Source organism: Mixophyes fleayi, chromosome 8 (genome assembly GCF_038048845.1).
Source record: "Mixophyes fleayi isolate aMixFle1 chromosome 8, aMixFle1.hap1, whole genome shotgun sequence".
Taxonomy (NCBI): domain Eukaryota; kingdom Metazoa; phylum Chordata; class Amphibia; order Anura; family Limnodynastidae; genus Mixophyes; species Mixophyes fleayi.
Window position 1 is genome coordinate 114,442,315 of NC_134409.1, and position 17,584 is coordinate 114,459,898.

At 40.7% G+C, this 17,584-nt stretch overlaps 2 protein-coding genes across 2 annotated transcripts in view; one reads left to right on the plus strand and one right to left on the minus strand.

Annotated features, from left to right (window-relative positions):
• Positions 1-1,231: 1,231 nt before the first annotated feature.
• On the minus strand, positions 1,232-17,078 carry ACTR8 (actin related protein 8). Its single transcript, XM_075183247.1, has 13 exons — positions 16,902-17,078; positions 14,564-14,734; positions 13,996-14,106; positions 13,640-13,744; positions 12,168-12,341; positions 11,239-11,332; positions 8,801-8,933; positions 7,320-7,473; positions 6,442-6,537; positions 4,299-4,439; positions 3,278-3,539; positions 2,806-2,969; positions 1,232-1,591 (listed from the first exon to the last, which is right to left on the minus strand). Exons 1-13 carry the CDS (start codon positions 17,037-17,039, stop codon positions 1,448-1,450), a joined length of 1,887 nt encoding a protein of 628 aa, XP_075039348.1. The 5' UTR covers positions 17,040-17,078; the 3' UTR covers positions 1,232-1,447.
• A 69-nt stretch (positions 17,079-17,147) lies between these two features.
• Positions 17,148-17,584, plus strand: part of SELENOK (selenoprotein K) — a 10,122-nt gene continuing 9,685 nt past the window's right edge. Inside the window, exon 1 of the mRNA XM_075183250.1 lies at positions 17,148-17,251. Within this exon, the coding sequence (XP_075039351.1) occupies positions 17,173-17,251 (79 nt within the window). The 5' untranslated portion in view covers positions 17,148-17,172. The remainder of the gene's footprint in view (positions 17,252-17,584) is intronic.

Here is a 17,584-nt window from a genome sequence, read left to right on the forward strand (position 1 = left end):
TCTACGCTCTGACGATCATGTTTTATCGTTCCAAAGCCCATCGTATCTATTCATTTCATTAATGGACCAAAAATCTCAATAAACAATAAAACAATGTTGTGCCAGTTCTGAAGTGTGTATGTACTTACGTCCAGCAGTGTAGGCAGATCTCCATAGAGTTTACTGAGTCACAATCTTTTCAGCAGATGGTTATGACAGATGAAGAGCACAGATCTGACGGTAAATCGTATAGGTGTGAATCGGCATGCTGATCAGGACTTTCAGTCTTTGGTAAAATCGTTAAAGAGATCACATCGGGAGAAATTTTCTTTAGTTTTTTCCCAGCTTTAGCCAAATCACATGTTCGATTGAATCTCCGGGTGGAAAGGGGATATCACTTCCAATTAGAATGTTAACCTTTTGTTTTCACGTTTACAATTATTTTGTCTACCTGGTAGGTCCCTGTTTTTATGTATGTCCTGTTTTCCCCACTGCCCGGTACCGTGGTTCCTTACAAATCAATTATAACAACACAACCTCTGCAGAGTACAAACGTAAACATGACACATCTGCACATTGTAATACACAATTACTATTTGTTGAATTTCAAAGAAAGAAAATACAGTAAAACAGTCAATGTGCAAAAGGTTGGGCACCCGTCCAGTTGATTAAGTAACGCAAAAGGTTATTGACTCATGGGCTCCTTCTAAGCAGGAGACTTGAAAACAAAGGTAAATGACCATGGCAAAGCCATAAAAAATGTCAGAGAGAACCTTTCCAATGACCTCATCACAAGATTCACCGTCTAAAGTATATAAAACAATACTTAATTAAGCCAAAAACATGGCGCTGTGGATTGATGCAACACAAATTGAACATTTTTGGCCACATCCACAAAAGATACATTTGGAGGAAAACTAGTGGAGTAATTGAAGAAAAGAACACATTGCCGCTGTCAAGCATAGGGGGTGGATCTATTATGTGTTTGGGAAATATTGTCCAGGTCAAAGGAAAACTAGGTTCAACCAAATATCTGCGAATAATACTTATAGCTGGTAGGTTTATTAACATTACATAGCTAAATATAGGTAACATGTTTAAGTTACGGCTTTAAACGTAACAAGTTGGGCTTTTTCGTCATATGGAATAGCAGATACTTCCCTTCATACACTAAATATGATTAAATAAACTGTAACATGCTTCTATCACCATCTAGAGGTCAATGAAACTAAACAAAGTGAGAATAACTTACACAAACAATGTTTATTTTTTTTTCATTCTGTAACACTAAAATATTTTAAGTACAAAAATACATTATACACATTTTCTGTGATGAAACTTTATATTTACATGTTGACGTGCCAGTCTGTGTACTGTAGGCAGACTGGGATGTGTAACACATTGTGTGTTCCTGTGTGATATTCAGTCATTGATGGGATAATTCACAGCAACCTTTACATAGATTAGATCACCAGACAAACGCAGCTCTCTCCCGCAGCATTCGCACCCCAAACCTCTGCCATTCCCGCTGGTAAATCCACAATTCCTGAGTGGTGTCAAGACAAGCCAGGACTGCGCCCCCTTTCCAAGCAATCAGCCGCGGGTCCATGTCCTACAGAAGGCACACCAAACAATGACCAGTAGAGAGGTCAGTAACCGGCACCTGTCCAAAATACTTCCAAACAAAGCCTCACTAGGATTCTCTATTAACCATAAAAATGATATTAAGGTTTAGTATTATTGTATTTCCTATGTTCCTGTGTAATGTAATCATAGATAGGGAAAGTGCTCTTTACCTGTGGTACCTACTTTGCTTAATTATTTATTGGACCCTATAGGTCATATAACCTAAACATCTGTAACTTTCAAAGTTCAGTGTTGGAGGTCAGTATATTGCAATATAAGCATTTTACATTGTACCAATCACATGTGTGAGGACTGGTAACGTTTAATAGTAGTAAAATAACAGCACAACTGCAGGACCAGCACAGAGATTCGGGTGAAGAGAACAGTCATCATCATCATTTATTTATATAACGCCACTAATTCCGCATCGCTGTACAGAGAGCTCACTCACATCAGCCCCTGCCCCATTAGAGCTTACAGTCTAAATTCTCTAACATACACACACACACAGAGAGACTAAGGTCAATTTAATAGCAGCTAATTATCCTACTAGTATGTTTATGTAGTGTGGGAGGAAACTGGAGCACCCGGAGGAAACACGCAAACACGGGGAGAACATACAAACTCCACACAGATAAGGCCATGGTCAGGAATCAAACTCATGACCTCAGTACTGTGAGGCAGAAGTGCTAACTACTAAGCCACCGTGCTGCCCAGTCCTATCATACATCTTCCCCGTCCTCCACTATGAACCCATCCATTTCTGGATTATATGCATTATAAATGTCTTCCCTCTGCACTTTTAGCTGGTTTCTCTCACAACATACAATATGGTCCCATTCACTCCTTTCACTTTACCCCCTGGTTGACAGCACCGGGTCTCTCACCTTCTGTACCGTTCCTCTAAGTTCTGCCCATATCTTCTCGTCAGCCAATCCCCACGCACCTCCTTACACCCTATGTCTCACAAGTTTAACTTTTTTCTTAAGTTTATAAATTCATATTGGCTTGGACATCAATATTTCATCTTTCTGTATAAGTTTATTAAATTAATCTCATTGTACAGCACTATAGCCACTACATATATATTGTACATTAATAACAATACAAAGGTTTCAATAGGCAACAAGCGGGGGAGGTCTGGGGGGGGGGGGCTTAGGGGGGGGCAAGCAGTACTTACAATAAATAATAAGCTTTTACCTTGGGTCTTGTGATGACTTCTACATTTTCAACAACTCTCCTAAAGGACGGGGGCATCTTATTGAGTATTCGATGCTGCAAGAACTGCTGAGCCTTGTGGAACATCAGCCCTCCTCCGACCACCAGGATGGAGCTGTACATCTTCTTTTTGGTATCGTCGGAGGCTGGAAGGAATTTTAAAAATCTTACTTGAAGAAAAAAAGTACTGTTATATAATTGTTATCAATAAAGTTATTGCAACTCAAAAAAAAAAAAAAAAGGTTGTTTAAGATAATAATTGAACTCTGCAAGGTAATTAGGGAAGGGGAGTCCTTTATATTTTATTACAATGTTCCTACTCATAGGAATGTAGTTTGTACCTTTATATAGTCCTACTATATGTACTTTGCAGTGGATTCATATTGTAACCTGGTACTTGTATATAAATTGCGTAGTGACACATTATCTAGCTGTAGGAGGAGGTCGGTCTTACCGCAGCAGTCAATACTATGAAGGATTGCCTTGTCCAGGCCCAGCGCTTTCCCTTCAAACTGCGAGACGACGGTTTTCCTGGAGAATAAAGCTGCGGATGCCTCCTCGCCATCATTTCCAGGCCCCATACAGTCGCTCTGAGAGGGCCCCAGCTCTGCTTCCAGCATATGTCCTCTTTCTGAAACATCCAGGGCCTGGCCTCGTACATCATCAAACATACCGGGCTTGGTCATGGCCTTCCGGTCAGCGGCTGCTTTAGAAGACTATGAGGGAGGGTCAAAAATATATAGATTTTAAACATACTAAATGCCAAGTATCGCAGTGTGTAGAAATAATAATAATAAAAAAAAAACACTATTGGGGATCAGCTTTTACTAAAATTGTGAGCGCCCCTTTAATTTCTAACTAATGAGGAATTTATATAATTGTATAAAATATGCAGCCCAGAAAAAGGACATGCAGTGTTCAGCACTTGCCACTGGCTGCAGGTGGTATGGTCCATAAAGGCAGGTGATCTGCCACTTTCTCACCAGTAGCCGGTCACATAGGTAAGCCTTATCATGTGACTTCTAGTCAGCTGAGAAATTAGTATATTGTTGCATAATACGGTAATACAGAGAACAATTCACCACATGCTGCTAAATTCCTCTAAGAGATAACTCTCAACACTTCCCTTCAGAATCAGAACACACACTACAGACAAGGGAGTAATTGTATCAAGCTGAGAGTTTACAGTGCGTTTGAAAAGTAGATATGTTGCCTATAGCAACCAGATTCTAGTTATTGTTTATTTGGTACATTCTACAAAATGACAGCTGGAATCTTATTGGTTGCTATAGGCAACATCTCTACTTTTCAAACTAGCTGGAAACGCTCAGCTTGATACATTTACCCCAAGGTGTCCAGTTGCTGAATCATCATCACTGAGAATCACAATAACTTCTCTCAAATTCTCACTTGATTCAACCCTACATATGTGAAGTCATTAACATCTGTTCCACCATTGAGAGTGTGAGTCCCACCTGGTCCTGTTTGCTTTGTGTTGCCAGCAGATAATGTTCATCATGGGGATCTTCTGCATCTCCCGGTGATCTGTGTTGTAAGTGGGTCATTTTCTGGCCTACAATTCCAAATGTGGCTGGATAGAACAGAGCCATAGGGGCCTAGGTAGTACAAAGCAATCATTAGTATAAGAAGACACATGTATCTGTATCAGTAAAGACAAACAAGTATAACAGAAGTGAAAGGTTCCTTCCTAAGAGTGTCAGTGACACAGAGACCATTCCTATAGTTTTGTTCAGAAACAGATTACAAAATGTAACATAAAATCCAGTGAATGACACTATTCCAAGAGCATTCATTAATTTACAGTACATCCAAGTCATAAGTATTTTTAAATGCATAGGCTGTCACTACCATCAAAATGTATAAACAAGCTGTGACTCCAAGATACCTGCAGTCAATATTACTGTCTGTATACACTGCTAATAACAGAAAATACACAGCTCTCCTAGCAAGTCACAAACTATTACCACTAACAACAGAACCAACATGGATGATGTTAGAAAGGGACACAAGAACATATTAATTATCTTTAATTTATACATAATTAAAGATATTTATAGAAGTATGATCTTAGTGCTTAAAGTGTGCACCTGCATCTACATTTTGGATTGTGTATTGTACTTTCAGCCACGGCACTGTAGCACCTTTTCTTATATATTTGGAAATTAGGGTGTGCGGAATTTTGTTCTGATAAGTGCGCAGTTTATCAGAGTTCCATACAAGAAGTAGGATAGCAAGGTATCTCTACATTTTGTTTGATGGATTTGGGTTCAAGAGGAAAAGTAAAAGACGAGTGGATGACTGGAGGATATTTAAAAGATGAAGATAGAAGATAGAAGCAGTATGCAATACAGCATAGACAGGGAAGAGGGCGTGGAAATATAAAATGTAAGGTAATAAATGCTAGCAGTGTCTCCAAGCAAAATAGGTGAATCAGAATTAATAATAGAGGAGATGATATAGTATAACAGAGACTTGGCTGAAGGAACGTCATACGACTGGGCAATGATTTTGGAAGGATTTGGCATATTCAGGAAGGTGAAAAAAAAATATAAAAAAAAATGAGGGGTTTGCATATTTATTAAGACACCAGTAAAGTACCTCCTAGCATAAACAATTGTACTTAAATTATTTTTACCAATTGAAAGGGCAGCAAAGAAATATTTGACACTCGTCATGGGTGATTTTAACTATCAAGATAAAAATTGGAATAAATGAAACTAGTAGACAATTTTCACCTAGTCTAAAAGACAATTGCTTTCACATGCTTTTTATTAATGAGTTTGCAGATGCCCTGGAAGATGTGCAGATTCAACGTAATGTAGATCAATATAGGGTTATGCACCTATCCTGTGATAATAACCAATCTACTTATAGATTAAATGGAACGCTATTGGGAAAAAGTGAAGATCAAGAGCAATACAGAGGACAAGGGGTCATTACTGCACGATAGGAGGGAGTCCTTCCTAAACTTAGTGATTCAGGGAATTTATCTGCCAATTTATTTTTCCCTGTGACCCTAAATTAGTAATTGTTGCACTGAGGATTTTGCTCTCCCATCCTTTGGATCAATGCAATTAGAACTTATAAAGGGTTGAACTTAATGGACAACAGTCTTTTTTCAACCTCACTAACTATGTAACATGTTTAGAAGTCCTGTGGATGGGGACACAGTGGAGCCAGGTGCAGTGGAATGCAGATTAGTATCACCATCAATTGTTAGATAGGTACAAGGGGCCGGATTCATTAAGGATCTTAACTTGAGAAACTTGTTATTTCAGTATCCTGGACAAAACCATGTTACAATGCAAGGAGTGCAAATTAGTATTTTGCTTTGCACATAAGTTAAATACTGACTGTTTTTTCATGTAGCACACAAATATCAACTTTAAATTTCAGTGTACAAATAAGCTATCAAGTATGTGTGCTACATGAAAAAACAGTCAGTAATTAACTTATGTGCAAAGCAAAATACTAATTTGCACTCCTTGCATTGTAATATGGTTTTGTCCAGGAGACTGAAATAACAAGTTTCTCAAGTTAAGATCCTTAATGAATCAGGTCAAAGGTGACTATAGAGATGAACGCACTGGGTTTTACCTGAAGCTTTTCATCTCCCAGTCTCATCTGGTACAAAAGAGCTGGAGCATCCGGGTGCCGCACCTGGAACTCGTGGTCCTGCAGGCCACAAACGTCCTGCAGTAAGTACACAAATGCTTTATTCAGCCCAACACTTCACATAACCTTCCATCAGAATAATAACACAAAGTATCCCAGCAAGTCATTTATACATCAGGTCCATTATCAGTGGCTGAAATCAATGCACCAGACTGTTCAGTCTTTTCTTTTTTTTGTTAAAGTGTAAACTTTTCAGATAGCGAAATCTATTTCAAGCATTCAAGGTCATTGAGGGTTACCATTTGTCAGTATACTATTATTATTGTTTGTTTACTTAGAGCAGATGAACTCTGTAATCATGGTGTATATGGCCAACACTTAAGTCATCAGTCATAGAAGTATAAATTGATATACTGCCCTGGCGGACACTATCATAGTTCTGATTTACCACTGTATGGATTTATGACTCTCAACGACATTACACTACACATTTACAAGATATTTAAAAGATCGGGGACAAGAAGCACACACAAAAAACACTCGTTATAAAAGGTAAACTGGTCTTTGATGTACATTCACTGATTTAATTAATAATAATAATAATAATAATCTGGCCCCAATAACAGGTTGCAAAGTTATCTTCCAGTGCATTTAAAGGACAAAATTGTCTGGATAAAAGTGCTACTAGTAATGTTCACAAATGTATAAATATATGGTTCCTTTAACTGCAAGTCAATGGAATAACACAAGAGCCCACCTGATTAGCTCATGTTCAAGAATGACACTTGGTTTAAATTAGTGTTTGACTGTGGAAAGATCATACTGGTTCTCTTAACTGTGTGTGTTAGAGCTGAACCCACCTGGTCCAGGTGTGCGTGTGTCTCTTTAAGCTGCTGCAAGAGAAGGCAGTCCGGGGTGTTAGCCAGCTGACACTCTCGGTACGGGAATCCGGCTCTCTGCATGAGCCAATACAGGCACCGGGTGACATCAGCACCTCCATATGCTAGACACAATCTGCAAATAAACAGTTACAGTCTTGGCCCTTTTTTTTTTACAGTTAAAAAGACCGACAACCAGCACTCTTCTCTTCAATGCATTTCCTATGCAAGAAGCAGTCATTGTTATTAAAGCTAAGAACAGGGGTAAACTCTGTAGCTGGACCACGCCAGAAGCTTGATGACCTTATGGAAAGTTTAGTGGTAAAGTAACGAGGTATAAGATCATGCTAGTCTAGTCTACAGTGCTCAACTCTACATGGTCTCATGTAGCTGTAGGTTGTAACTACCTTCCTCCCAATGCTATATTGAATGTTCATCTTTTACATATAACCCATGGGTCCTCAAGTAACAGGTCATGTTCTCAGGATCCCTTCTGTGGGAACAGGTGGGATTATTTCACTAAAGTCACATATATTATTTCATATGCATACGTAGTACTGCATATATAGTACTTAATAAGCAACATATTTTTTTATTTTTTTTTAAAAAAAACTAATTTAAATGGAAGATAAAGGCAGTTCTCAATAGAAGATTTATTCAGTGGGTTATATTGTACATTATAGTAAGTAACTAATGATCGAAACCAATCACTGATGGCTAGAAATAAGGCAATAAAAGGCTTGAAAATCAACCATGATAAAAAAAGAAAGATCTGCAATATTCTATCTTTCATTTAAAAGAAGAATCAAACAGTTAAAAAAACATGGCTGCTTTTTTAACTGTTTGATTGAACTTTGGGAGTCATATTCATTTTTTATATTTCGCTAGCTTTCTTCCATATATTTTAATAGCATACCAATAAAGTATTTTTTTTAAACAAACCTTTACAAATATTGACAACTGGTTCTTTGGAGTGCCCAATTTTGGCATATTTCTTTGCTCTTCTTTCTTTTTTTATCCAATTACCATATGTGGGTGCACCCCCCCCCCCCCTAATAATTTAAAAAAGGACCCCTATTAATGATACTTTATATTTGCGGTTTTTTGAACTATACCTGGTACGGTATACAACTTTTGGCTCAAATCAACCATGATGTAGACCGATATAAATTAGCCCCCTTCCCAATACCAACACCCTTTCACCTCCTGTCCAACACATCATGAACGCCACCCAAATGCAAAGTTTGGAGCACAAAGCTCCTACTGTGCATGCACATTGTGCTGTGTCCCATAGCACATATGTTACTGAACATGCATGGAGTCCCTATTTAGTGTCACCAGGTAATTAGTAGTGATTGTTCTCATCAGAGGACAGTGCTCCTCGTGTGGGCATCCTGGAAGGGCACATTTAAAGATAATAGCCATGAAATTGGTTTCAGATGAATGAAGGACCCTGCAGTTACCTGGTATTTCGGTGCGATATCCCATCTTCCACACAACAGATGCTGGTCTTTTGATCCCCAATATCAATGACACATGCGCTGCTAAGACCACTCCCATAGACAGCACACACGGACTCCTGATGGACTATCACACCTATGAGAAGAAATGCAAAAATAGATTCATTTAAATACTTTATGTAAAATGAAAGTAGTTTTGCATATTTAATTAAAGAAAAAAAAAATTATGTCCCTTCTCTACCCCCTCAACATAATACCAGTTGGTACCTTCTGCAAGTGCACCTGCTGATATTGCTGTCTATGATAAGTTTACTGAAAGCTCTTCCCACACAACAAACTTGACACATACCAGAAGGTGTCAAACTCAATCAAATAAAATCTTCATTTCAATGAGTAGAAAGAGCTGTAGAATTAATATGTTCACAGAAATAACATTTACCTATTAAGAATGCAAAGTGATAAAAGTATATAAACAGAACTATAATATAACTATCACATTTAATCATTAAAATAATAAAGATCATGACAGCCTAGACAAAAATGTAACTCTTGATTCTTATAGGAGCTATTGAGGGACATTTATTTTTGTAAAATACAGAAATATATGAAAAAAAGTTTGGCAAACATGTGGCAGTAATAGCTCAAACGACCCGGGTCTTGGTGCAGTATGAATGGTACAAGTCAAAAATCTCGGGTCTAAAAACCCGGGTCTTCAACCCGGGATTTATCGAGGGGTAATTCCCGGGTCGGACCCGGGTTGCCTGCACTATGGATGGTGCAACCCAGGTTTTTCAACCCGGGTTGCACAGAAAACAAGCTGATTGGCTGTCTGCCTGTCTCTGGAGGATGATGTCATCGGTGGGAGCCCGTGGAAGATTCGAGAAGGAGTTTAGGAGAAATGGTGGATGACATCACCATTTTTCAGCCAATGAAAACTGCTCTGGTGAGGACTCCCACAAATTTCCAGGGCACAGACTTGTGCAGTATGAATGGGGTCAACCCGGGAAATTCCCGGGTCCGAGGTGCAGTATGAATGGTTTTTCTGAGCTGGGACGCTCCGAGCCCCGGCAAAAACCCGGGATATTGTATGGTATAAGTCTTTTCATGTTCTTGTAAATCCTTATAGAACAGGGGAGACAATTGTCTATGCCAGGGCAATGGTACTGTGATTAAGACATGGCAGAAATGTAAATATCAAACATTCATGTGATGTTATTGGGGTGTGGCAATGAGATGTGACATAAGAGACAGCATTTATGTATAGAAAGTTTTTTAGTACAACAATTTAAATGGATAACAGTTCTGCCAAGTACCACCAAAAAGGAGATCCTCTAACAAAAGACAAAAGTAAAATGTTGAGGGTATTATAAATAATCAAACTACAGTTCTGCAATATTCCCAGTACTGCTTTTCTCTGTTCCACAAATTCCTATCTAAAACCTTTGTGCAACGCCTTTATAAATTCCTACATTGCATTGGAAGAACGACTGTTTGGGGGGGAATTCAATTGACCGCAGGTTTTTTTCCCGCTAACACAACCGTTTTTAGCTACTGCCGCATAAAAAATTGTGCATTCAATTGTAAAACAGGTAAGCCACAGTCCCCGCGCATCATTCATTGGTGCTTGCAATTTTTGGGGGAGTGAAGAGGAGGGTTTAACGTGGTTATCTATAATAAAATGCATTACACAACCTTTTTATTTTATAATATCTATATACAGTACTTTTTTTTTTTTACTATATTTTTTATTTGACTTTTTTTTTTTTACTATACAATCATCTATACCCTGATAAAACACATTAGTACATACATATTAATACATAAAACATACATAAATATATTAATTAGTGATTAGTGTGTTTATTGCTTTTATGAAATATTTTTTTAAAAGAAAAAACACCTTTTTCATGTTATGCATTACTGATAAACATAAATCATCATTTTTCTTTTTTTTTACATTATTACATGATTTCAAATAGTTTTCACATGTTTTTAATTTTTTTGCACAGCCATGAGAGGTGCGAGATAAAACTGGAGATTTGACAGTTTACCGCGCTGCATTAAAAAAACAATTAAATAGCTTTTATCGCCTCTCCCTCTCTCCCTATACTTTCAATGGATGTTCTACATGTCCACAATAGGACCGTTTGTGCAAAAAAACCCACTGCGTTAAAAATGTAACTGGATATCGGGTAAAGTTTACCCGCTCTAAAATGAGTGAAAACCGCGTTAAAATGACTTAACGGTGTAAAAAAAACTGCGGTCAATTGAATTCCTCCGTTTGAGTAAGTAGAAATACCAATAGCGACACCTAGTGGTCAGAGGTAAATCATTCATGCAGTGTTAGGATCTATGACTGCCATACTGGTGCACTTTACCAAACTTGCATTCCTGTAAATTGTTTACCATTTGATTGTTGTAAGTTGCCTAGAAACACTTACCTGAAAATCCCATCTTCATGAGGATCATATTAACCATCTCTTTCACATGCAGTCTGTTATATATGTCTGGGATGAGTAATATACATCTGTAATACTGTAGGACACATAGAGAAGTTTGTTTTACTTTACTTTTTAGCCAATTACTACAATATTTTTTAAAACGGTCATTTCACAGATTTTACAGAAATATTTTGGGATAATACGAATAGCGACTTTTTCTAATAAAGCAAGTTATGTTTAAGAATCACTACATCACAATAAGGTACGGATACTGTAATAGATCATAATGTATTATAGTGCATATATCATTATTATCAGCCTACCTGTGTCTAATAAACAATCACTAAACCTAAAATACAAGGTGCCTAATATACAAGAGCTACTTATAAAAAACATTAATATACATGTACAAGTTTCAGTACCTTGATACTCTAATTATATGCGTTGTCCCGTTATGTACAAGCTAGTGTTCTCTGTTATCAACCATATTATACAAAAAGTGGCTGAGGAGGATGTCTACACTGTCCTTCAATGTGATTACATTACATAATCTCAAATATCTTCTGTATAGATAAGCTCCTGAAACCTTTATATACATTTGTTGCTTTTGTATAAGTAAATCTGTATTTTGAGCTTAGCATACCTTTAGGACAGTGTTGGCTAACCTGTGACACTCCAGGTGTTGTGAAACTACATGTCCCAGCATACCCTTCCAGCAATAAGCTGCAATATATTGGCAAAGCATGCTGGGACTTGTAGTTTCACAACACCTGGAGTGTCACAGGTTAGCCAACACTGCTTTAGGACATAAAAAAGGAATATCAAACACCCACCAGTGATTTTAGAGTGTTTTGTACAAATAATGGACACAAATTAGATATATAGCCAAGTAATGAGCTTCTATTAACAACCAAAGACAACAAGCGCACCTTTAAGTCTTTCAACTGTATTTCCAACAACTTCTGGATGACGTGTGACCAGATGACTTCCAGATCTGTCAGTACAGCAGTGAGGGACCCCCCCGGGCCACTATGAATATTTAGCTGGCCCCTCCGAATGGGGTAGTGAACATTGTAGCCATCTACTGGGTTCACAAAGAATGCCTGATGGAACGGAAACACCACAAATCATTTCCATGAACCAGAACCAAATCTCAGGAGTCCAATCAGTGACAGTTAATGAGGGATATCCATACAAATGACAAACATTTTAAACACTTTTAGTATTCGAAAATATTTTGCAATTCACTTTTTATTTTTTACAATGCCAGTGTTAAATAAATTGTCAAACTGTTCTACTTGCCATGTCCCAATGACACCACTCCTATTACGTGTCAATTTTGTCTGGACTACACCCTGGATGAGCCGTAGCAATGTAGCACCCGGGATATAGCAAGCAAAATAATTCAGAATAATTGCATATGGATACAATGTTCCTCTTTTATCATCATCACCATTTATTTATATAGCGCCACTAATTCCGCAGCGCTGTACAGAGAACTCACTCACATCAGTCCCTGCCCCATTGGGGCTTACAGTCTAAATTCCCTAACATACACACAGAGACAGCCAGACACGGACTAGGGTCAATTTGTTAGCAGCCAATTAACCTACGTTTTTGGAGTGTGGGAGGAAACCGGAGCACCTGGAGGAAACCCACGCAAAAACGGGGAGAACATACAAACTCCTCACAGATAAGGCCATGGTCGGGAATTGAACTCATGACTCCAGTGCTATAAGGCAGAAGTGCTAACCACTACGCCACCGTGCTGCCCATATGCATATAAATAACGTGCACCATCAATGTATAACAATAAAATGAGTAAATGCATTGTGTGTGCACTGCAGTTCTACAACGGATTTGCTAAAACAGTCAGGTATCACTTTCTGATATGTGTCCGTGACAAATTACAGGCTTGTCAACTGTTTGAAACCACAACACAAAAAAAGATGTCTGAACAATTAAAGCTCTGAGGTTCAACAGTGAAAATGTTTATTCATACTAAATAGTCAGCTCCAATTCTAAATAACATTGAATATACTGACCGTATTGAACCATAAAAGTGTTTAAATACTACTTTACAAAACAAAAAATTACAAATTGGGGCAGATTCGGTGCTTCCATTAAAATCAGAGAGGTTCTGAATATTTAAGAAGGACAATTGACATGCAAGCTACTAGTCTGTTATCTTTAGTGTTTTCCAAGCTGTAATACAGAAAGTAGCAATTGTATAAAATCTCTTTTGTGGAACAGGTTAAAAGTTCTGAACATTAAGGGACATAAAACAGAGGTTAGAGACACAACTTAAATATGTAACTGCAAGATAAAAAATAGTGGGGGTTATGGTGGGAATATGTCAGGTGAGAAAGGACTCGCTTAGACTGTACGAGGAAAGACATACCTCTTCTCCTACAAGATATTCAGGGTGATGAGAAGTGTTTGACCATTTTACTCCAGAATTATGATCTAATATAGCCGGTCTCATTTGTTTATTGTACACTCGAGCCTGAAAAACAAAGACAGCTTCTGATAAATGCACAAGAATATGATACCTGTGAAGTTCTCATCATGGGAAAAACAATTATTTTGCAAGCAGAATACCAAACACAATGCAGACAATTCATATTAAGAGTATGGAATTTATCAGTTTGTAACCACAGCACTGCACTCATACTGACAACAAATAAAGCACAATCCTTTAAATAAAGCCAAAAGATCAACAGATCAACTATTGTATCACCCATTTTGCACACTTACCTGTTCTGGTACTGCAGGGATCCGCCTGGTACCATTAGACATCTTTTTTGACCAGATCGCCTGGTCCACCATTTTGAGGCCATTTTGTCTCTGCTCATTGCTTTCTTGTTTCTACAAAACAAAGTTACATGTGGAACAACATCATCATCACCATTTATTTATATAGCGCCACTGATTCCGCAGCGCTGTACAAAGAACTCATTCACATCAGTCCCTGCTCCAGTGGAGCTTACAGTCTAAATTCCCTAACACACACACAGACAGACAGACAGAAAAAGACTAGGGTCAATTTTGATAGCAGCCAATTAACCTACTAGTATGTTTTTGGAGTGTGGGAGGAAACCCAAGCAAACACGGGGAGAACATACAAACTCCACACATATAAATAACTGACAACAACCGAAAAAAATCTAAATAAAAGTGGGAACTAAAGAGAGGATATATTATAGCACTAAACTATCTATTTTTGCAAGGTTTTAAATCCTAGAGACTGCTCTAAAATTAACTTTATGATAAAGTTAAAGGAGGGGCAAGTCCACCGCAGGCCTTGTGTTGTTGGATGACTTACATTCAAGCCCTCCCTGAGAAGCCACTTGTCACTGTAGGTGGGCTGCCCTGGCTGTTTGTGCCTCCTGGCAATGACGTGAGGTATTCCAGCTGGGTGAGTGTCTGTGGCTCTGCCAATGCGCAGGGTGCTGGATCCAGGGTGTATAACCACAACATAGTCACTTTGTATATGCTGCACAACAAGACACAAAAATTCATAAAAAGTTAAAACAAAAAAATACTGTGATCTGTCAACTATTGTTCAACAAGTCCATTGTCACACTTTCCAGCCCAGTCCAATCCAGTCTCAGACTTTCCAAATAATAGCCCTTAGTCCTTTGACGCCCACAGATCCCGGGGATAGCTGAGAGTCCTAAACCGGGTGATAGCAACCAGTTAAAAGCCCACCAGAATCCCCACTAATAGTCAGCATTCCTCAGCCAACCACAGTCCCCAATACCAGTCACCATTCCTCAGTCAACCACATTGCTTCCTGATAGCTATCAGTCCAGAGACCACCAGAGTCCCCAGTATTAACCATCATTCCTCAGACAACCACAGTGCTTCCTGATAGCTATCAGTCCAGAGTCCACCACAGTCCTCACAAACAGCCATCATTCCTTTGCCAACCAGTCCCCACTAATTGCTGCCATTCCTCAGCCAACCACAGTCACCACTTATAGCCACTAGTCCATAGACCCCCACAGTCCCAGTCCACCACAGTCCCCAATGACAACTGCCAGTCCTCAGTCCACCACAGTCCCCAATGACAACTGCCAGTCCTCAGTCCACCACAGTCCCCAGTGATAGCCGGCAGTCCTCAGTCCACCACAGTCCCCAGTGACAGCCGGCAGTCCTCAGTCTACCACAGTCCCCAGTGATAGCCGGCAGTCCTCAGTCCACCACAGTCCCCAGTGACAACTGCCAGTCCTCAGTCCACCACAGTCCCCAGTGACAGCCGGCAGTCCTCAGTCCACCACAGTCCCCAGTGACAGCCGGCAGTCCTCAGTCCACCACAGTCCCCAGTGACAGCTGCCAGTCCTCAGTCCACCACAGTCCCCAGTGACAGCTGCCAGTCCTCAGTCCACCACAGTCCCCAGTCCACCACAGTCCCCAGTGACAGCCGCCAGTCCTCAGTCCACCACAGTCCCCAGTGACAGCTGCCAGTCCTCAGTCCACCACAGTCCCCAGTGACAGCTGCCAGTCCTCAGTCCACCACAGTCCCCAGTCCACCACAGTCCCCAGTGACAGCCGCCAGTCCTCAGTCCACCACAGTCCCCAGTGACAACTGCCAGTCCTCAGTCCACCACAGTCCCCAGTGATAGCCGGCAGTCCTCAGTCCACCACAGTCCCCAGTGACAGCCGGCAGTCCTCAGTCTACCACAGTCCCCAGTGATAGCCGGCAGTCCTCAGTCCACCACAGTCCCCAGTGACAGCCGGCAGTCCTCAGTCTACCACAGTCCCCAGTGATAGCCGGCAGTCCTCAGTCCACCACAGTCCCCAGTGACAACTGCCAGTCCTCAGTCCACCACAGTCCCCAGTGATAGCCGGCAGTCCTCAGTCCACCACAGTCCCCAGTGATAGCCGGCAGTCCTCAGTCCACCACAGTCCCCAGTGACAGCCGCCAGTCCTCAGTCCACCACAGTCCCCAGTCCACCACAGTCCCCAGTGACAGCCGCCAGTCCTCAGTCCACCACAGTCCCCAGTGACAGCCGCCAGTCCTCAGTCCACCACACCCCAGTGATAGCCAGCAGTGCTCAGTCCACCACAGTCCCCAGTGACAGCCGCCAGTCCTCAGTCCACCACAGTCCCCAGTGACAGCCGCCAGTGCTCAGTCCACCACAGTCCCCAGTGACAGCCACCAGTCCTCAGTCCACCACAGTCCCCAGTGACAGCCGCCAGTCCTCAGTCCACCGCCAGTCCTCAGTCCACCACAGTCCCCAGTGACAGCCGCCAGTCCTCAGTCCACCACAGTCCCCAGTGACAGCCGCCAGTCCTCAGTCCACCACAGTCCCCAGTCCACCACAGTCCCCAGTGACAGCCGCCAGTCCTCAGTCCACCACAGTCCCCAGTGACAGCCGCCAGTCCTCAGTCCACCACAGTCCCCAGTCCACCACAGTCCCCAGTCCACCACAGTCCCCAGTCCACCACAGTCCCCAGTGACAGCCGCCAGTCCTCAGTCCACCACAGTCCCCATCCCCCACATTACAAGTGATAGCCACAAGTAAATACTAGTCTTCCGTCAGTGGGCATGTCAGCCTGACCCTCATGTGCCCCACTGAGGCTGCCTAATGTCAGAGCCGGGCATAGACATCAGACCTGCACGTTTTACCCCCCTCCCATGTTGTCCCTCCAGTCACCTCCTGCAGGGGCTCGGGAATAGCTGCCGGCACTATCGGTCTCTTAACACCGCGCTGTTCCTTCTCCTTCTCTCTTCCGTTCTCCGGTTCTCCCTTCTCAGCCTGTGTCATAGCTGCTTCTGCGTTCTTACCGCGCATGCGCGACCTACGCCACTAGCGCTATCCCCGGGAAACTGGGCAACCAGGAGATATCCCTGGGTGACTAGTCAACGTTACCATGGAGATACCTCGCAATTATATCAGCCAATCAGCAGCTTACACCTACTATGACATGTGGCCCGGATGTCCGGAGAAACAGCAGAGACTGAGTCACCATCTGGAAGAGGAAAACATGGTGTACATCGCCAATGGTGAGAGTCTGTGTGTTATACTGTAGTGACAGTGTGCTTCTATATCTCTTCATATTATAGTGTATATATAGTGGTGACAGTGTATTCTATATCTATATATTATAGTGTATATATAGTGGTGACAGTGTATTCTATATCTATCTATATTATAGTGTGTGTGTATATATATATATATATATATATATATATATATATATATATATATATATATATATATATATATATATATGACAGTGTGCTTCTATATCTCTATATAATAGTGTGTATATATATAGTGGTGACAGTGTGCTTCTATATCTATCTATATTATAGTGTGTATATATAGTGGTGACA

Excerpts from the sequence above, each read along its gene's own strand:
- ACTR8 (XM_075183247.1), bottom strand. The coding sequence starts at position 17,039 with ATGCGCGGTAAGAACGCAGAAGCAGCTATGACACAGGCTGAGAAGGGA. Across the intron at positions 12,342-13,639 it reads AATATCTTGTAGGAGAAGAG|GCATTCTTTGTGAACCCAGT; the intron begins GTATGTCTTTCC and ends CCGTTCCATCAG. Across the intron at positions 6,538-7,319 it reads CACACGCACACCTGGACCAG|GACGTTTGTGGCCTGCAGGA; the intron begins GTGGGTTCAGCT and ends TACTTACTGCAG.